The sequence below is a fragment of the Mastigoproctus giganteus genome, chromosome 6 (assembly GCF_048544385.1).
Source record: "Mastigoproctus giganteus isolate SK-2022 chromosome 6, ASM4854438v1, whole genome shotgun sequence".
Classification (NCBI taxonomy): Eukaryota; Metazoa; Arthropoda; class Arachnida; order Uropygi; family Thelyphonidae; genus Mastigoproctus; species Mastigoproctus giganteus.
Genome location: NC_143580.1, coordinates 207,420,963 through 207,442,752, shown reverse-complemented (window position 1 = coordinate 207,442,752; position 21,790 = coordinate 207,420,963). Strand labels below are relative to the sequence as shown.

The 21,790-nt window shown below is 39.4% G+C and overlaps 1 protein-coding gene and 1 long non-coding RNA gene across 3 annotated transcripts in view; one reads left to right on the top strand and one right to left on the bottom strand.

Annotated features, from left to right (window-relative positions):
* Nucleotides 1–14,659, top strand: part of LOC150084909 (uncharacterized) — a 116,695-nt gene extending 102,036 nt beyond the window's left edge. The window contains exon 3 of the long non-coding RNA XR_016547120.1: nt 14,210–14,659. This is a non-coding gene — a long non-coding RNA (uncharacterized LOC150084909). The remainder of the gene's footprint in view (nt 1–14,209) is intronic.
* Nucleotides 1–21,790, bottom strand: part of LOC150084908 (leukocyte tyrosine kinase receptor-like) — a 236,984-nt gene that overhangs the window by 6,055 nt on the left and 209,139 nt on the right. For both annotated transcript variants that reach the window (XM_090376698.1, XM_090376700.1), the window contains 4 exons: nt 17,720–17,812; nt 17,368–17,469; nt 8,332–8,466; nt 3,425–3,515 (listed from right to left, as the gene is read on the bottom strand). In XM_090376698.1, coding sequence (XP_090232824.1) covers nt 3,425–3,515; nt 8,332–8,466; nt 17,368–17,469; nt 17,720–17,812 — 421 coding nt within the window. The remainder of the gene's footprint in view (nt 1–3,424; nt 3,516–8,331; nt 8,467–17,367; nt 17,470–17,719; nt 17,813–21,790) is intronic.

Below are 21,790 nucleotides of genomic sequence, written 5' to 3'. Positions count from 1 at the left end.
GAATAAAATCCTAAATAAACTAATGTTTGAGAGAATATTAGCCTGGAATGAGACGAGGGTTTTGGAAATTCCTCCAGTCGTCGACGGGAATCTAACCAAGACCTCTCCAATCCAGTGACACTTGGCGAAACTGCTACCGTACTGTTACGGAGGACAGTACGGTAACAACGGTTCTCAGTTTAGACCAGTGGTTCCCACTCTTTTGTCACTCAAATTACACTTTAAGTTAAAAGATTGAATATTAACGGCACACCGGAAGAGTGATTGCCATTGAAGTCAATGGAATATTTCCTAATCTCGCGGCACACCGATTGGGACCCACTCCTTTAGACAAAAGAAGTGGCAATAGATTTGTTAATAACATTCTTACACATTGTTACATGGCTTTGCTTGGAAGATAATATGGAGGTAAAGCAATTTTTGTTCTTGGTGAATGTAAGGGAGTTTTGCATCTTGTTGTGACATATTTGATTCACTCTTCGAAGAGTTTTTTAAAAACACTGTAATGAACAGTTACAATACAGAAACACTGTATTGAAACCAATATGGTGTTTATGTATGCCTGCTCACCGCTGTGATATGTAAATACTTTTAAGCTCATTAAGTTTAGTTGTTGATTGTTGTAGAATATGTGCCATCGTAGAAGAATAGAACAATGTTTGAAGTGATAATTTGTTTATCTTTGGAATGCTTCGATTTATTTATACATGCATCTTACTGAGTCATTGTATTTCATGTAAATGACCATATAATGCTTGCTCACTGGAAATTGGCACAAGGGATACCACAGATGGATAATTTATTATTTGAATAATTATTAGTGTCTGCTTTACAGGATCTCTGTTTTTGTGCTAGTTTTTAACTAGCACAAAAACATGAAGGAATGATACGAGATTTAAACCCTATAGAGAACGTATGGACCAGGTTGAACGGAAGGTAAAAACACAATGACAGGATCGACGAAATATGAACTAATTATGAGCTTTCAGAATTGTCTGATATTGATATAAACAATTTAAGGGATAGAGCTGAATACACGAAGTGATTCGTGCTAAACGGATGCTACACATTAATTGAAAAACACAGGTACTAATGTTTTGTCCGGTGTCTGTACTTAAAATGTCCTCGTTTATACTTCGGAATGACTACCAGGTCAAAGGCGTTTACAATAAATCATATCATGAATACAATGGTTGATCGTATTTAGTTCAGTGGACTGTGGTTCAAGGCAGGCTGGACCACAGTCCACTGAACAGAACGTATGCTGCTCTTGCTCCTGAACACTACAAATGGCCAGATGATATTTCAATGTAGCATTATTAATCAGGGTAAAATGAATGAAAATATAGCCACGTTAGAAGCATTTAAAATTTCTCATTCGCCACCAGTGACCACTCATTAACGCTAGACTTGATTATCAAATAATTTTAATTTTATTCCTTTTCCTCCTGTACACTTGCGCGTTGCTATGTCGAATGCGATGCCGCGAATATGACCGACCGTTTTTGTACATAACGCGGGATGGCAGAGCAGAGTTTATTCTATTACAAGTCTTTCACCATGTATCGTTTTATGTCGTGACTGTGTGTGATTTTTCCAATGTGCCGTACAACAGAAACAGGACAACGAAAATCCTTTATTTCGTAATGCGACATAATCTAAACAGAAACTCGGTAGTGAGTTGATATTTTAAGCTAACAAAAACTCAGTAAGGAGCCCTCATCGAATATATAAATTTCGTGATAGTCGCCGGAAACAAAAATAGTTAACGTTATTCATTTCGATATTTATCTGAAACAGCACAACGGGCATCTTATAATGGCCAAAGCCGTTTTTATGTACTTTGTTAATTTTTTAAAGTGGCTGAGCAATGGATACTACTCGAACGACCACTGAGTGTCCAGAGGATGAGACGTTGCTTCTGGTACACAACGAAACCAGTACACTTGCACGCCTGAAACGCGTTTTGAGAATCAGAAATGATCAAGTGCTTTCACACAGTATGAAACCATACTCTAGGCATTAAGCACATACGAGGGTTAGTCAAAGAGTTCTGAGAGCGGAGTATAAAGACAAAGGTTCAAAATTCTTCCTTTTTTAAAATTTATTTTTCAATTTACTTACCCCAAAGTTCAGTTACACTCATGTATTTACTCGGAAAAGAGTTTAATCCTTCGAAAAAGACTTTTTAGGTTGGGCATCAAACCAGGCTTCCGAAGCTGCTTTTAGTTCATCTTTAAAATTAGTTTCGGGAAGATACTAGACATTTTTGAATAAATAACAGTTACTCGGAGCCATATCTGAGATGTACGGGTGGTGGGTTAATTGTTCAAATCCAAATTAATGAATTTTAGCCTGTGCAATCTTTGCACGGTGCATTGTCGTGGAGAAGCAAAACCTAGTGACCCAACTCTCCTCGTCTTTTTTCGCTAATTTCTGCTTTTTAACTTTGATGTAAGGGCATAAAATCCCCCTATTATCGTGGTTTTAGGTACACGCTAATAAATTATGTCTCAGAAAACTGAGGCAAAAACTTTCCAACTGATGGTTGGGTTCGAAATCTTTTCGGGGATGGAGATCCCTTGTGCTTCTACTACATGCTTTTTTTGGTTTCGAAAACATAAAAATATACCAAGTTTCACCACCAGTCACCAAACGGGATAAAATATCTGGGTTAGCAAGAATTAATTTTAAATTCGCGTTTGATGACTCTCCGTCGCTGATGTTTTTCACGAATGGAAAGATTTCTGGGAATCCATCTTGCATAAATTTTGGAAATGCTCGTGTATCATTGTTAAAATGCTTCTATGGGAAATGTTAAGTAATTTTTAAACTTGACACACTTTCTTAATTCTTCTGTTTTCTAAAAATTTTTCTTCAACAATGGCACTTTTTTCAGAACTGAATGATTTATAATTGCCGACCATGCCTTGGATCATCTTCAAGTGACTCCTGTACTCCTTTGAAATCCGCCTGACATCTTGAAACTACCATAACTTAGCGATACTTCCACAATCACTTTTTCATAGATTTTTTTTAGCACTTTTGCTCTCCTTGGTTAAAAATTTGAATACTGAATGATGTTCGATTTGCTTGATATTCGTTCTTCTACCTACCAACCTATAGAATTAAATTTTAGAAAGTTCTTAAGACACTGACATACAATTTTTAATGTTAATTTATAAAACATTAAACTAACAAAAAAAAAAAAAAAACACTATTCTCTAATTTATTAATACATTTTATATACCCTGTTCTCAGAGCTTGTTGACCACCCCTCGTATCATCTACCTTTGGCTTGCTCTCAAATACAAAATTACAACCACAAAGCAAAGTATTTCTTTATCAGAACTGCACACTGCTGCACTAAAATTTCTTATGAAAGTGAGAAACATTGCAAGTAAGCAAGCTAAGTGCATTTTACCTGGATGCAGTATCCAAGCCTTTCGATGATGGTGGTGAAGTTCGGCCGCTCGTCCGGAATTGGATGCCAACATTGCCTCATGATATGATATCTGAAACGAGAAATAAAACATCTGTCCAGACATAACAGTTCAATTAATGGATTCGAATCACGTGAACCGTGTCACTGGTTTCTGAGTTGTGTAATAATGATAATAATAACAGCAGCAATGCAACAGAATACAATAAAATTTATTATACAGTAATTCAAAAATGTAAAAAATTAAAGAATTAAAATTCCTTATCAAGGGGAGTTTCATTGTTTAATGCAAATTATATTAATTAATAAATCCAAAGAAGGAGCAAATCATTCAGTTACTTTTTTACGTGCCATATTGCCAAAAATATTCGGGCACCTGCATGTTTCAAAGAATATTTTATTGATACAAATATTAGTACAGAAATATTTTTACAGAAATAACACATGTACGGTTTGAAGTGCAGGCTTAGGGTCATTAATATCAATTTTTTTTTAATTTACAATTTTTTAGCCAAATGACTGTTAAGGCCGTGATTCCCAACCCAGAAATATAACTGATTTGAATAAATGCTCTTTGGTTTGGAGACGGAAGCGTTGCAATGTATAAGTCCTTGATTACCAAATCCAATGCGGAGTGCCAGGACATAGGGAGCACCAGATGGAACGTGGATCACGGTACGTACACTGCAGTCCGCTGATGGGTTTGGGTCTCAAGAATTCTTAGTGAACGCTTCCAACCACGATGTTTCCTGCAAGTTTTTCGTAGGCTTTTGGGGGAAAAAAAAAAACTGATAGAAACCTTCCACAGCGTATTCACGCGCAACATTATTTAAATAAATTCACGTGCTCTAAACTACAGGTGATTCAAAAGTTGCGCAACTCTGGTATATTTTCAGGTTTTAACTGCCACCATTAATTACACTGTATTTATAATTAATTAATTATTAATTTTAGCAGAAGTTACAAAAATGTTGACGCTGTCTTCCTTCTTTCCGACGTAAGTGAATTAATTATTTACTCCATATTTGATGAAACGACAATATTCGAACAATTATCTTTAGAAATTTATTTAGAAAGGCGTTCGATTTTAATTCTTCCAATATGGGAGGGTTGTTAATAATAATTTTAATTATTATTATTTAATAATTTACGAATTATTATATTAACACAGCAGTTACTCATATCAATCCGATACCACTCATTTTAAGCAGCTCCAATGATAGAAATTTTCCTAAGTTAAGACTGCAGATCGTATGACACAATGAAAACAGCATGCTATACTTTTTTGTAAAAAAGACTGTACCGTGAGTGACGGAGGCTTAATATACAATTTGGGTCTTCAGTCACATTGTAAAAACAACAGCTTTCAGACATCTGCATGACCAACGGTATCACCGTCGCGTTTAAAATCAAAATCCATCACAAAGTGTCAACGATAAATCAACACTTACAATTTGGGTAGCGTAAATATTCTGAATTGCCCTGTACGCGTGTCATATTCATTTTGGTAGTGCTGCACGTTTTAAGCTTCTCTTATCTAAATAGGGCAGACACGTGAACTGTTCTATCAAAAGCTATGGTACACTCTTAGTTACGAATAAAAAATATATTTACTCATAAAATTAACAGCGTGTTGGCCGTACTGATTGTAAATAAGCTGGTGATGCTGTGTTCGGTGAATCTTCATCGAATACTTTCAACCAGCAGTTCAGGGAGGCTACAGAACTGATACTGGTGCACGTAGCGAACTGCAGAGCATCCAAATATTACGTCACACAGTGCACACCGTCGAACGTCTTGGTTCACATCGTAATTGGGTCCCTACGATGGAATATTGGAAAGCTGAGTAATGAAACTCGGTATTCCGATCTGATGGCCGTGTTTGGGTCTGCCAGAGAACGTTATTTACGGGAGTGTGTTGTGCCAGCTGCAGAATTTCGCGAAGGTGCTGGTCCTTGTTTGGTCTTGTACCATTTGTTGGTCTTTCAGGAACAACGAATGCTATGCTATGCTGTGCATTCATATTCTGAACATTTCCAACGCTGTGGCAACAGTATAGGGAGGAGCCGGTTTGTTTCAGCATGACAATGCACTATGTCATACAACACAACCTGTAATGTCCTTGTCTTAAGACCAAGTTTTTACTTTTGACATGATTGTGTAAAAGCTTGTCTGGTCTTCCCAGCGCTCTTTTTAACGTTACTTGACACCTTTGATGTGAACTGGAATGTCGGTGCTTCTCTTTTCTGACACAACTCATGACCGCTATAATCGAGAACTGTAGGCCGTGAACTCATGTTGCTGACCCGGGATGACTGGGTTAGGCACCATTCTCTCGCTTCTTTTGCTGACGACATCGCCTACCTCGCCGTGGGATTTGCACAATCCAGGAACCTCGATCCTTGGCTCCCTCTTACTGACCTGGTTGTGCTCTGTGTCTGTATGGGATCTGCTTGCGAACTTCTGCCCTCGTGGGTAGCACAGCTGTGAACGCTTATATTAAATAGCAGTTTTTTTTTTTTGTCAAAGAAACAAGCAAATAACACAACACCCAATTTACAGACATAATATATATGGCACAATGTGGCCCAAGTCGCTAATGCTCCTAAAACCCTACTGCGACAACAACGGCCCACCTTCTTTCAGTCATGGGACTAAACCTTCCTGTAGTACTAGCTATTCTGACTACTTTAGAGTAGTATCTCCTGACTGCACAGAGGAGCTGTTTCTCTCTTCTGACCATGGTGTGCCTTTGCTGACTCCTGCATGCTTAGGAGTGGGGATTCTGGGATATATTCCTCCCAACGTGGGATCGTTCTGTGCAAGTTGAGTATTCTCAGCTAATTCAATTCTGACCCTCAATTTCCTATCTTTATCTATTCCTTCGGCCCTCTCCATCCTACCTACTCCTCTATAGGACTATAGACGTAATCTACACCGACTGGTTTTGAAAAGTTATGTAGCATCACACAGTACTTAATTCAGATTTAGTGGGAAAGCACAGGAACCACCTAGCAATCGCACTATGTGACGAACGGTGCCAGCTGTTACCTTTGACGCCTGCAGGGTAGATTCGATGTAAGAGATTGTTTGTTGCCAAATGCAACAGTCTGTCCTACGCATGTTGAACACCAATGCCTTTGTAAAGTAATCTGCACTTTTGACGTCACTTTATGCATCAGAGTCAACTTACGGTTAAATGCGAAACTAACAATTTAATTTACAACTGGGTTGTTAGCTGTTATACCATCAGAGAGAGTACCCACTCACCGATGAAGGGGCCAAATTGCTTCGAAACGGCAGTCTGGATGGTGGTTCCCACTGAGAATAAGTAACAATGGTCTGGCAAGCAACTCGTGAAGGAATTCACAATATGGATGTTATGTAATGATGCCACTGCGCAATTTCGGTTGGTTTTACTGTCTATAGAAATGATGCTATTGCACTAACTAATACACATACTGGCCAAAAAATACCAACCTTTATTCAATACTGAATCGGGCTGCCTTGGTTTAGAATAATAGCAAGTGTGGCGTGGCATGGATTCTATAAGGTGTTTTGGTCTAATTGCGCGATTCTTCCTGCAAAGTGTTGTGTAGCTGCGACAAAGTTGAAGGAAGAGGCCCTCGTTACCGTATAGCTCTCTCTAGCATATCCCACACATTCTCAATAGGATCGGCGCCTCCGTAGCCAGGTGGACAAGAGCAGCAGTGCGAAGCACACGCTTCTTGATTAGACCGGGGTTCAAGCCCGTGACCACCAAATACGGAGGATGCGGAAAGGTCAGGGAACGACCACCGCATATCCCCGGAGCAATATGGCCTTAGGTGCTAATGCTCCTAAAAACTAAAACTCCTCCTCAATATGATCGAGATTAGGTTAATGTGGGGGTCAGGGAAGATAGTGCAAATCCGTATCATGTTCTTCGAAACATTCTTGCACGATGCGCTGTTGCATTGTTATCCATAACATGGACATCACCTTCGCGATAAAAGTGTAACGTTGCAGGGTGCAGTAGATCTGATACAAAATTCAAGTAATCCCTAGATGACGTTCGACCTTCCATCGGTGTCAATGGACACATTCCGTGCCAATAAAACATTCCCCATACCATGCTACCAGAATCCCCACTCCGATGCTTGGGTTGTCATAAGGCAAGCAACATCCATTGCTTCGTGAGGTTCTCGTCACATTCTACTTACCATCAGTGCAAAACAGTGTATTGTGATTCGTCTGACCACGACTTCCTCCCATTGTTCCATTGTCTGATCACGATGTTCTCGGCATCATGTATAGGCAGAAACTTCCAATACCCAATTTCTTTGTCTGCGCATGGTACTGGTTGAAGTATGGCAGTTTTGGGCTTTGTTCAATTCAGACATTATTTTCTGTACAGTCTTCCTTAGTGTATTGACGTCTTCGCTCTTGAAGTGACATTTTCCCCCTTTGACATGTGGAAAAACCGTTAGTTTTTCCGTCATTAAAAATCTTTGAGAAACCAGCTATGTCTTTCGTTTCTTGAATCGTTGTTCCCCTCTAAATGTGCGCCCGTGATAAGCCCTTTCTCAAAGTCTGATAGATCATGCTTTGTCCCCATTCTGGTTTCAATTTACTACAGTCGAATAGCCTGTGCAATCTTTATACCTCGAAGAACACGTCATCACTGCACGTCACAGTTCAGTTTGCATCTATTTGCACCGATTCTGTCCGTGACTCCCCCTTAATACAAAGGTTCGTATATTTAACGTAAAAACAATATTTTTCCGTAACTAATAGTTCTCCCGTAATCATTATTTAATTTTTTTGCCAAAATTTTGGAAAATCTAAATTAATGTAATATAAATCTCATTAATACGTTTGATGATAATATACGCAACACAGAAACTCACACAGGTCCTGGACAGTTAGTTGGAGGTTCAAGTCTTCCGCCAGACGTCACTAACTGCATTACTTCCTGATTTCCTCTTCCAGGATAAGGCATATATCCAAGAGACATGACTTCCCAAAGAAGCACCCCAAATGACCTACACAAAGAAGAAAGAATGATTACAGCTAAAACATAAACAGAAGATATAATAGTACGGGCAACACCCATTAGGCTCCTATTAGGAATACTCGTTAAGGATAAAATGTGAACTTAATATCAGGTGACACTAATATGATTCACTTGATAAAAAAAAAAAAAATCACCTTTCTCAAACTGCTGTGCAGAGAGAGAGAGAGAACTAAAAAGTTAGTTCTCTCTCTCTCTCTCTCTCTCTCTTTTTTTTTTCTTTTTTCCCTTCCGGGAATCGAGATGCTTACACAGTATATATATATATTGTTTCACCCAAAGGTACAAATAATATTTATATAAAAAATGTATTTAGAATTCACTGGGGAAGTGATGAATTTTTCTTTATTTCCTTATTGTAGTCTTATAAAATACCTTTAAATTACAACATACAGGGTTGTTAAAATTAAAGTATCTCTAGGTAGAGGGCTCTGGAGAGAGTTCTGAAGAGAAATTTGGACAACTGGTACAATAAAGAATGAGCTCGCCATTTATTGGAAAAAAAATTATTTACAAAATTTGTCACTGTATGGCGCGTAACTATCTTAGTTACGATTATCTTATTTGCATAATCGTAAGTTATTGCCACAGAGCCACTACTCAGCTCTGCTGTACTGTGTAAAAGCAAAGCAGTCTCTTCAAAATCACTACAGTAGATGTTTGCCTGCACTACAGCAGCAATGCCAACAACGTTGCAGGAAAAGGCGCTGTTAGTGAAGCTGTACAATCAGAACAGCAACAATGCAGCTATCAGAGAATTCCCACGTGGACCTATGACTGTGCTGTCCGCAAAATGCTTGCCGACAGGACATCTTGGTGTTCAACCAGGTAGAGGTCGAAAACGACGGACTCCTCTTGTTGAAGATGTGGCTATGGCTGTCGTGGATTTATCAAGTCAATCTCCATGTGTGCCAGCTGTTTCTCGTGAAGTGGACATGCCGTATTCCACTGTAAGGCTAGTAATGCGTCAGGTGTTGCGATACTATCCTTACAAGATGCACATGCTACAGCAGCTAAAGCATGGTGATGCAGATATTCGTTTCACATATGCACTTCAGTTTCTGGCGAGAATGACAGTGGATATCACTTGGCCATGGAACATCCTTTGGAGTGATGAAGCCCACTTCTGCTTAAATGGACAAGTGAATACGCACAACTGTCGCATTTGAGCAACAGGAACCCTCGAGTTATCCAAGAGGATCGGTTGCATTCTCCAAAAGTGAGTGTGGTGTGGATTTACGGCCACATTCATGATTGGGCCATAATTTTTTGAACAGGTAACACCGACATTATGAAATGTTGGCAAATTTCGCAATACCATAGCTGCAACAACGTGGGTGCCTTCAGGATACCATATTCATGCAAGATGGTGCGCCACATCCACTGTTGTGTCCAAAGATTGCTAAGGCAACACTTTACAGACGAACGGGTCATCAGCCGTTGTTTCCAGACATCTTGGCCACCCCGATCACCAGACTTTACCTCATGCGACATCTGGTTGTGGGGTTTTTTTGAAGAACCAGGTGTATCGGGAAGAATGTCAAACGCTGGCAGATCTGAAGGACAGCATTAGACGTCATGTGGTGGCTATTCCAGTTGACATGTTACGTTCTGCTGTAGAAAATTCTGTTCTTCGAATGGAAACTGTTGTTTGACCAAAATGGTTGGAGGACACACTGAACAATTGTAGCGCTGTTCAAGTGATTTGTATAGCCACAGCGCCATATAGTGACAAATTTTGTAACTATTTTTTTTTTTCCCAATAAATGGTTGAGTGCATTCTTTATTGTACCTGTTGTCCAAATTTCTCTTCAGTACTAGCCTCAGAACTCACTCTACATAGGAATATTTTAATTTTAACACCCTGTATATTAAAATTCACTTCACCGAATTTTGAAAATCCGTGAAATATGAATTTAAATTTAGGTATTGAAATTAATATTTCATTCAGATTCCATTGGTAGATATCGGGTAAAACCATTAATTGCGGAGCAAAGAGTTAGTGAATGGTTATTAGCTTGATATTTGTCTCTGAATCCAAGTAGTATCAAAAATACATGTAAAAAGTTTAAATTTTATGACATGACAATGTCATCGATTGCCAGGGGCTCTGAAAGGTCATTAGCAATTGATCCTTTCTTGAACTTCAATTGCAATTAAAGTTAAACGAGACAAAGAGGAAGTGAGTAGGTGTGGTGTCCTGTTGTTAACAGTTAAGACTTTAACGTGTGGTTGATTATTTTATAAATTCTGCTTCTCTGAATCCCTGCGCTATTTAGGAAATGTCACAGGGGAGTGTCTTGGGGGCCAGTATTGTATACCCAGTACACCGCTGACATCTCGGTTAACGATACCACCCTAGTAGCAACATTTGCTGAGACAGCAGAACTTGTAACCGATGAAAATCCAATAATTACAACACGAAGGTTACAAGAAGCGCTTAACCAGATACAAGCTTGGCAAAAAAAAAAAGGCGCATGAAAACGAATGAGATGAAATCTACTCATGTTACATTTGCAATGAGACAATTTCGCAATTACATTTGCAATTTCATTGGTGGGCAGGAAACATGCCACCAGCGAAATTAAGTGGCCACGCCATACCGCAAGCAGACGAAGCTAAGTACATGTACCTTGGGCATCCATCTAGACAGACGCTTAAATTGGAGAAAGCACATTTGGACAAAGAGGAAACAGCTTGGGCTAAAGGCTAGCAAGTTGTATTGACTAATTGGAAGGGATTCAAAGTTAACACTGGCAAAAAAGCTACTTATATACAAAGTCATACTGAAACCCGAGTGGACCTATGGCATCCAGCTTTGGGGTACCGCCAGCACCTCAAACATAGAAATACTACAACGCTTTCAATCAAAGATGTTGAGAACCATTACCAACTCGCCATGGTATGTCACTAATAAAATGATATATAGAGACCTGAACATGCCATCGGTAAAATAGGATATACTCAGTTACAATGAGAAGTACATCCAAATTACCTGGCGATGAACCTGCTGGATAACAGCGAAGTTCCCAGAAGACTAAAACGCCAGCATCCGCTGGACTTAATCTTTTAATTAACCTAATCTATTCGGTGTGAATGCAGTCAGTGATTAAGTAAACTCAATAGAAGCGTCGTCTCCTTCATTCAAGACAATCCTACTAACATTTGTTATACATCAGATTTACCTAATGTTCGTTATGTCGAACAGATCGTAAATGAGCATTATAGTGGGGGGGGATTAGGATATGTATGACAACTTTTTTTTTTTTTTTTTGGTAGTTGTTGGCGCATCGGCTTCTGTGGCCATAGTGCACCTCCCAAGGTTTTTGCAGTACTTTGATCCAAGCCCGAGGCGGGATTCGAACCCGCGACCTTTGGGTTGCCAGGCAGGCACCTTACCCACCTGGCTAGCCCGGTCGGCGTATGACAACTATTCCATAGGGAATCCCAAAACATATTTTATCCACTCTTTGAAGCGACAATGAAACTTCGAATTATTGTTTTCTCCTGGCTACTGTAAGCTTCTGTCCATGGATTCTCGTTTCGTCTCTGGTAGAGATGGACGTGGTCCATCATCCGTAAGGATACAATGACAAAATCTGCTCGCACCTTAGGAATATCATGGGCGCCTCCGTGGGCAGGAACAGCAGTGCGTAGCACACGCTTCTTGATTAGACCTCGGTTCGAGCCCGTGACCACTGCATATCCCCGGAGCAATATGGCCTTAGTTGCTAATACTCCTAAAAACCAAAACAACAACAACATAGGAATATCATCGAGAGGAAAGCCAAAAACAACGTGCTACCAAGTGGCCCTTTCTGTTGAGAATCATCACAAAAGTATCTTAATTTGTAACTTACTGTACGCTGTTACTGCATTATATTGTGTATTAATTTTATCTTCGATTATCGGTCATGAACTTCATCTTAATTGTGACTACCACATAAAGGCATTATGCAATGTTAATTATCTTATTTTGCAAGAAATAGCATAAAAAAAATTACTATACTTGTATACACCGTCCAATCAAATCATTATGACCATCTCCGTGCTTTGGCAATTGGCTGTTCCTCCCCGCCTGATGGCTCTAGTGTCGCGATGAAAAACGGTAAGAGGTTCTTGGCATGCGGTCCCTACAAAGTACTTGATCGGCATGGACAGGAGGTAATCTGACGGACTTCCTAAAAGGGCATCGGTTGAATGGTGGTAGTATTACGGAAACTGCTAATCTTGTTAGTGGTTATAATCGCCGTCCTTACCCACACTGGGTGGAAAATGGCTCCGGGTGAATCTCATCAATGATACGAGAAAAATTTTATGGGACTTTTTACTCTGTAGTTGAGTTAGTAGGTCTCGGGTGTGGATAGATACCAAAGTGTTTCCCCCGGAAACTCGGATTTTTCGTATAGGAAAACAGACAAATCGAACAGGGAACGCACGTAATTTATGGAGCAGCTGAGTTGGTTTTCGGGTGGCCCTAATATGAGAGTTTTTCATCAGGAGACGACCAGTGGTGTGCTTTCAAGATGACAATCGAAGGAATTCTCTTTCGTATGGGTCGCAGGAGTAAGCGCCCAGGCCAGGTACCCATGCTTCCGGCCACCCATCGCCAACGACGCCTAAAGTTTGCATTTGAACAGTGTCATTGACCCACTGACAATTGGAAAAAAAAAAATCGCCTTTTCTGATGATTCACGTTCCTTGCTCTGCTATACCACGCAGTTTAGCAGGAAACAGTGAATTACGTTTCATGCTAAACTGTGAGGAGGGAATCACTTCGATGTCTCAGACCGATAGAAACTGGCAGATGGCAGCAGTATTTTGGTATGGAAGACGTTTTCCTGGCAATCTCTTGAAGCCCTCATACCACCAGACCGCACTCTGATTGCTAAAATCTACCTACCTATCCATTGTGGCAGATCAGGTACACACCTTCACGGTGACTGTCTTCCCAGGTGGCAGCAGGTATGTTTCAGCAGGATAGCGCCCTGCCATTACCAGTATTATTCGAGAGAGGTTCGCTGAAGAAGAAAAAGTGGCGTCAGGTGCTGCCTTAGCCACCGAATTCCTCAGATATAAATTCCGTAGAAACATCTCTGGGATTACGTGGATCGATAGATCCACCATTTGGATCCTCCACCGCGAACTATCGCAGTTCTAGTGGACACAACGGCGACATAGTGCAACATCAGAAGTTTTAAACGATCCCATGCCTCGCTGTGTGCTGCTGGCAAGAGAAGGGCATATATGCTATTAGGTAGGTGTTAGTGTAGTTTTATGCGCATCAGCGACTTGACCATACTACACCGTAATTCTGTAAATTTCGTGTATTCTGTTGTCGATTTGATGTTTTTTAGACGAAAACCCCCAGTTTCGGAGTGAAAAAAAAACTGTGCTACTTTCGCCTGAGACTGAGCCACACCGTGAAAAACGCGCATAAATTTCTCGCGTAACAGGATTCGAACTCGGCTCTTTTCCACCAGGTATGGGATGGACGATGATTATACCAACTGTGCTACACACCAAAGATATTAGGTAGGTGGTCATGTTTTAACTGAACAGTATATAATATTCAATTTTAATAAAGATAAATTCATTTAAGAATTAATTACATCAATACTCACTATCGAAGTTACTTGTTGCATTTTATTATTTGGTCCATTGCAAAGATGGATCCAGTTTTTATGTCTTTTTATTTTTTTCTCTCTTTGTAGGAGGAAAGCTTAGCCTAAGAAAACTATTTTATATACATCAAAACATACAAAAGTAGTATATGCTGGCAATGGAACACCTATTGTTCAAGTTCACAACCCAACTTAGTTCACGCTGCTGTAACCGTTGCTGTGAAGTTCCTTGTGCTGCCCAGCTATTGGAATGATTTTAGTGTTTTATTTATCCTGCTTGTTCAGCTCACTGTGCTGTGGAAAATTTGGGATGAACATTCAAAGTATGCTTAGTTTGTCATCAGTAATTATGCAACTTCTTATGTTACAGTGGAATAAGAAGAACCGTGCTGTGCAGCTGTTGGAGTAACTTCAGTATTCTATTCATCTTACTTGTCCAGCTCGTTGTGCTATAGCTTGGTTCAGGATGAACATTGCAAAGCATAGTTAGTTCGTCATGCCCTACTAATTGAATTAATTAGTAATGTACAATGTATTTATTTGTCAAATAATAAGAAGAGTTTACCTCAATATAGTACGTAGAACACTTCCGTATGATACTGTCCAGAAATTAAAACGAAAAAATCGAAAAACTTACATTAGAGTAAAAAATAATTAAATATTGAGGTAAACTCCTCGTATTATTTTTTATTTTAGAAATATTAATATCAACGTAGAACGTATTGAGCGTTACAGCTCTGATTCATACTATCTAACAATGTATTTATGTATATGAGGTATTGTCAATAATTTGTATATTGTACCTACCATGTGCATATTATGTATAACGGATTTGCCAGAGTTTTTGGCTAGGGGGTCGCTGTACTCAATAAAAAAAAAAAAAAAAAAGAACGAATGAATGACTCTACTGAAGCATTACAAGACGATTTATAATACTGGTAGTTAAGCTGCTTCAGAAGAGACAGTTACCAGTCATCGTGAAAAATATCCTACCAGACACCTTCCCAGAAATCCACTGCTCGCTCGCAAACTGGCCAACAGTGATAAACTTTGCAACTACTATTGCCATTTTTCCTACTTTTAAATGCAAGAGGGGTGATGCCGATAGCGTATCTCGACACCGTGAGAGTACCATCTTGATACTAATTTAACGGTATTCCAGCACCGAGGCTCTCTTCACTTCTTAGTAACTAATGTAAAGTTTTGGTTCAAAGGAAGCTCATTCACAGGATTATTTCTACAGGGATCCACTGCATAATTATCCCTCTCGTTCAAAACTAACGAGCTGTGCAGCACAAGCTGTTTATATGATCAGCCATTGTGTCAATCTCTACGAAATCATTCAATTCCTCAATAGCAAGCCCAGTGTCCTCGTAAATTATCTCAGTGAATACGCATTCTCTCCAATAAGAAGCAATGGTATACTCGCTGACGCAATACCCTACTACACTTCATCGCAGATCACTACAGTCTTCACCCATACGGATATTGGATTTTTTTTTGTTCCTACCAACATCCAATAAATTTCTTGTGCTGGTTACTGGCCTATGATGGTTGCCACGTTACCTCTCCTAGCCCTCTCAGCTAGAGGGCAAAACCCGACCCAAAAGTACCCCAGGGCTACAGTCTATCCTTCTCCACTGTACTTATTTCGTTATCTTCTGATTTTACAACCACTAAGCCTATATTCGCCGCCGAATATAGATTTGTGGTTGTAGAATGGAAAATTTTGAATCACAGGAACCCACCTCAACAGCGGACGCCTGCTCCAATCAGTCTCTGCACTGAATGGAGCCCAACACATCTCCCATTTAATTGTCACCACACTTCAAATTTCTTGCCGTAATAATGCTCACACTGTCATTCTGCAGAACCTGCTGTTCGAGGATTCCACTTAATTCCCTCAAGACAGGCGTCTTGCTACCCTTCAGTTGCACGCGCCTTTACTTATCTGACAGATTTCTTCTTCATCATCATCAAGTGCTACCGCGAATCCAAGCCCTGGACACCAACTACATTAATTTTTAAACGACCCCACCTGTATGCATTAGATTATAAAAGGCAGTGCAGATCATACTATGGTGCAGCTGGAATTGCATCAGGGCCCTGAGCTCATTGGGAAACTCAAAACGAAAAGAGAATGTCATTTAAAAACAATTTTAAATGATACACTACGTACAAACCAACACTATCGCTTGTCCAAATCTGCTCGCCTGAACGATACATGTTAATGTGGCGTTCAGGCTATATTAATCACGAATCTGATTGCTTCTCGGGATCAAAGTAGAGGCAAGATTATAATTAAATTTAATTCTCTTTGTGTAATAAAATGAGAATTGTGCATTTCAGTAGATTGCAGTAAGCTAGACACTTTCCAGTAACTTAATAGCATACAGTCCATCTTACTACACCTTTGCCCCATTGATGCAAGTGAACAAGCCTCGTACAGAAATAAATAGTGAAACATTTTTTTCCAATGTTTAATGATGCTTTCAGAACTCTGTTGCAGGAACGTCATTACACTGTTAATACCATTGTCGCACTGCAATGTAACCTCGTTATTGTTGAAGAAGTAGTTCTATAAGATCTCACTTAAGATGTAGAAACAGATGAAAATGTGAAGGTTCTAAATTATGAATATATGATGGACGCTGTAAAGTGTTCCATCCAATCTGCTGTCAATTGCTTGTGCGCGTTTGTCCATTGTCACGCACAATGATTTTAAATTATTAAAGGAGCTGAGGTCTGTTTTCTTCTTTTGGCTTTCTCAATGCCTTTAAAGACAGACAGTATATGTCTGAGCATTTAACAGCAGCCCATATTCTACGAAATCGCTCGAGGGCACATTGCTATTCTTCAAGTCGCATCGCTCTTCCTTAAACAATCCACTAAAGCTATTTTTGCAGTAATCACACTACAAAATTAACAGTGTAATGTCTTAAAGGTCCCAATTCGCTCTCATGTGTCGGCCATGTTAACCCTCGGCCGTACTGGGGGAACCGCAGTTACTCTAAGCATACAACGGGGGCATTGAAGACGCGCGCGCGCTCTCTCTCGTTTTAAGAATAACCTGGGGGGAAACAACCATCTATTCATCCCCCACTACTCCTTGTTACCATCGCTGATAAGACACGTGCAACAAATTTCGAAGGTATGTAAATATAGCAGAAATATTATGGCAAGATGTTAAGATCCTAAAACAGTTTAGATGGTGATGCTGAACATTCTAAGCAAGGATGCTTACTCACCATACATCCGTTTTTGAAGTGAACAAACCGTCCAAAAATGCCTCTGGTGGCATCCATTTCACAGGCAGCATCGCTTTTCCTCCTTTCCTATAGTAATCCGCCCTGAAAAGATATTATATGAAATTGTAATCCAAAATGGCAATAAAAATTGAACATGGATATTCAAATAGTCCAAGTATTAATTTTAGGGGGGGAGGGGAAGACCGAGAATCTGTAAAAAGTACTATACTTTGTATTGTGCATATTCCAGAAGTTATTAAAAAAAGGGTGCAAGTATCTCATGGGGAACCTCCTCTGAAAGTCTCTGGATCCCCCACGCCATTGCAGCTTCTTAATAGTTAATGTATTTTACCTGTATATATCTCTGGCCATCCCAAAATCAGCTATTTTCACAACTCTTCCCGGTCCCTTTGTGCTGAGCAGGCAATTTCGGGCTGCGATATCCCTAGGGAGAATAAACATAAAACTTACTCATCAATAATGAAACAGAAATTTTATCCAGTTTGCTACATACCTAAAACCATCAGATTTAAATGCTTGAATGATAGAAAAAGAGGACGAGAAAACATAAGGAATATGAAATAACCCAATGAGTTTCCAGTAACTTAAAAGCATACGGTCCATCTTACTACACCTTTGTCATACTGAAACGTAATTCGAGCGTGTTTTAAGAGACGCTGTCCAACACTTAATAAAAAATTCATTTTATTTTTCAAATACAACAGGGCTAAAAGTTACTCATAATATAACGAGCAACGTTTAATTTGTCTTTCCGTTCGTATTTCTCAAGGCGCCATTTTAAAATAATATCCTACTGCAATATTCGTACGTCTACTAACTCGCGAAACGAAATACTTGAATTCAACTGGTTTCTTGTTTCTGTCGCCAGGAGATAATGTAATCGCAGGCGACTAGAATGCATTTATTTTTTTTATCTTTTATTCAGCCAGGTCCGTCAGCTGCAGACCGATCGAATTCTCATTCACAAGAAAGGGGAGTTAGTGAATGAGCGAATGAGGCGCCATCTTCTGGAGACATTTCGAAATAAGTGGAAAAGAAAACTGGCCATTCAAGAAAGAGCAGCCACGGAAGTCAATGGAGGACTGAAATTACTTTCGTGAACTCGGTGATAGAAAGGACATTGGAATACGGAAAATATGAATGGAATATTTCTACATTTGTCAAATGTACGTAAAAAATCGCATTATTTTCCTAAAACTTGTGCAAGGAAGCTCTTTAAAGTCAGAACAAACAGTCGCCTGCCATCATACTATTAATTTTTTTTTTTAAATAAGTGTGAAAACTATTATAATGACGACACAGCTTGGAACTCTTTCTGAGTTATTACAGCGTTGTTTTGATATACTAAAATTTGCTATGGACCGCCAGAATGTATATTTTTAATAATATGCATAGCCTTATTTGATTAAATGCTTGACCAATGAATTGTGCTACTATTTTCATAAATGCGATATATACAAGATATTATTTCACCTGTTCTATGCTGCGTTCATTTATTGCATTGGTTTGCTTGGAATACATTTCCACCCCCACCCCCAGATGTTTTAAATCAATTATTTTTAATATGTCAGTAAGTTATCGCTTATGCATCTTTCTTTGAACTTCTTATCTGCGTTTGTTTATATTCACAGGCTTTCAATACTGGATTTGAAGTTATTTGATAACGCTTGCCGGAAGCCTAATGGCATTCAATCATTTGATGATTTCCTGTTCTGTTTGTTTCGTCCTCATTTGATACACTGAGACGATTCCAAACTTTTTCGGATATTGCAATATTGTTTTTTGAAATGACGATTCTACAACTGAAGATTACTATAGAGTATTGCAGATTAAATTAGTCATATTTTCTGTATACGAGTTTCTGGTTTCTCTTGCTGGAGACTGCATAAACAATGGGTGTATTGATATTCTGATTACTGAGTGATATACATACTCAGTGGTCAATGAATTGTGGCCATTTCATCCCTAACGGACTGTGCCGCATAGCTTGTAGTATAAAAAGTCTTCCTACACTAGAGCAATGGTAATTCCATCTGGTCGAGCAAGTCAAAGTGATGAAGCAGCAGGTATGGGACGTAGTAAATATATCATAGAATTTCAAAAGGGCATGATTGTGGGAGCTCGTGCTTCAGGCGTTTTCATATCGGAAACGGCATGTTCATCGCCCACTGTGGCTAAGGTGTAAAACAAATTGTGTCTAACAGGTTAAACCACCTCCTGTCAACAGAACTATAAAAAGAATGTAAGCGACTGGTGTAGCGCGTTGTACGAGCTGAATGGCAGGTCACTGTGAGACAACTGATATCGCAGTACACTATGAGGAATGCAAGAACAATATGCCAATTGATGATGCGCCGCACACTCAGACGTATGGGGTTCCACAGCAGACGACCCAAGAGACACCCTCACCTCGCCGATTATTATCGTGGACGGTGAATGCTATGATGTCAACACGCTGGTTGGACACTGGATGACTGGAAACGAGACTGCTGGTCGGATGAGTAAAAATACCTGCTGCAACACACCGAAGGACGCCTTTGTGTGTAGTGTAAACAAAACGAGTCTATGGACACCGTGCATGGTGCCCACTATCCAAGGAGGTGGTGCTGGTTGCTAAATATGGAAGACAGTTTGCTGGCAAGAACTAGGACTCCTGGTGCATATGGAACAATGTTTCACTGGCGAGGCCTACAGGCAGCTTTTAGGAGACTGTACCCTGTCATCGGGCCCGCATTGTGCGCGATTGCTTCGAGGAAAGTGTCTTAAGATATCACCATCTTGATTGACCTCCAAATTCGCCTTACCTCAATCCAATTGAAGATCTCTAGAATGATTTGGACCGGGAAGTGTGGCATATGGACACGCAAAACGCTGTGGAAAGCCTTGCAGATCCCTACAGACGTCTGCAGACATATAGTGGAGTTAATGCCTAGATGAATAGCGGTTGTTATCCGTGAGAACTGTGGCTTTATTAAGTGGTCGTAATTCAGTTATCACGCGACACACACACACACACACACACACACACACACACACACACACACACACACACACACACACACACACACACACACACACACTGTATACATTACAATACTGACATATTTCACAACTATTAATTAATGCAGAAACTACTAGCCAATAGTTTATCATTTGCCAACATAATTTTTCTTAAAGAAGGAACTTTGATTTGAGTTTATGGTGTTTGATAAAAAAACTTATCCTGTTACAATTCAGAGTCTATTTGAAGGCTGTTTTGCAAGGTTTTGGGAATGGGATGGCTTCTCGTCTTTGTTCTAAAACTTGCATATCATTTGTAGATGGAAACATGCAAGTTCTTACAAACTAGTTCATATTCTTGTAAGATTATAAGAATTCTGAAAGATCTTTTCGGTATGCTGGCAAGAAAATCAAATCCTCCGAAGAATGAGACGTTTCTATTGTATTTGCGGAGAAGAATCTTAGATGGTTGCTGATATTGTTAGGAATTTCTATTTTCTTATTGATTATCCACTGCATTCAGGGTAAAATTCCAAGGTTTGAATAGAGTATTGGCTTGAGATAGTGAAGAGGTGGTAAACCACTCTATTAAGCCAATGCTCAATCCTATCCAATCACATAGATTGGGTTATCAAATTTCCTCTGCTTGTCACTTCATCTACGCCAAATTCTGTGCATTAATATAAAGCCCAATACTAGATAGATGGTTCTCAAATTCTGGGATTTTAATATTCGCCAGGTGGTGAATATTTTCTACTGATTCATGGTCGTTATTAAAAACTTCATATCAGCGTATGCTATAAAATTAAAATTCCGAGCAAGAAAAGCATCCGGCTTATTATGTTATGTTAAAACAATTATTTAAAATTTCAATGACAGCTGGAATTGAGATGTACGTAGTACAAATAACCAAAAAATAATATCCATTTTTTTAAATCACTTAAAGCTTTCTGTATGGGGAAAAAAAGAGTAGATTTGTTCTGGTCTTTTACCCTGGAATGATTGAAGGCAAATGTTGCGATTTGTGGCTGAAGTAGTGCTAGTTTTTGCTTGGAAACATTTTTTTCAAAAACAATCTGTAGAAAATATAAATATATACTAACATACCATTACTATTTAACACTTCTCTGTTAAATAGCTGGTCACGTTCTACACCAAGTATCACGTGTCAGACATAACTATAAATACACTTGTAGGCATTTGAGGAGACAGCAGAACGATTTTGAATGCTAGATGCAGCGATCGACGGAGTTAACAGACTTCCATCGCGGAAGGATAATAGGGTGCCACATAAGCAATTGGTCTGTTCATGAAATTTCAACGGTATCGAAGATCCCTGGGTCGACGATGGGCGAGGTGATTTGCAAATGGATGCCGAGTGGCACTGAAACCGTCACGATAC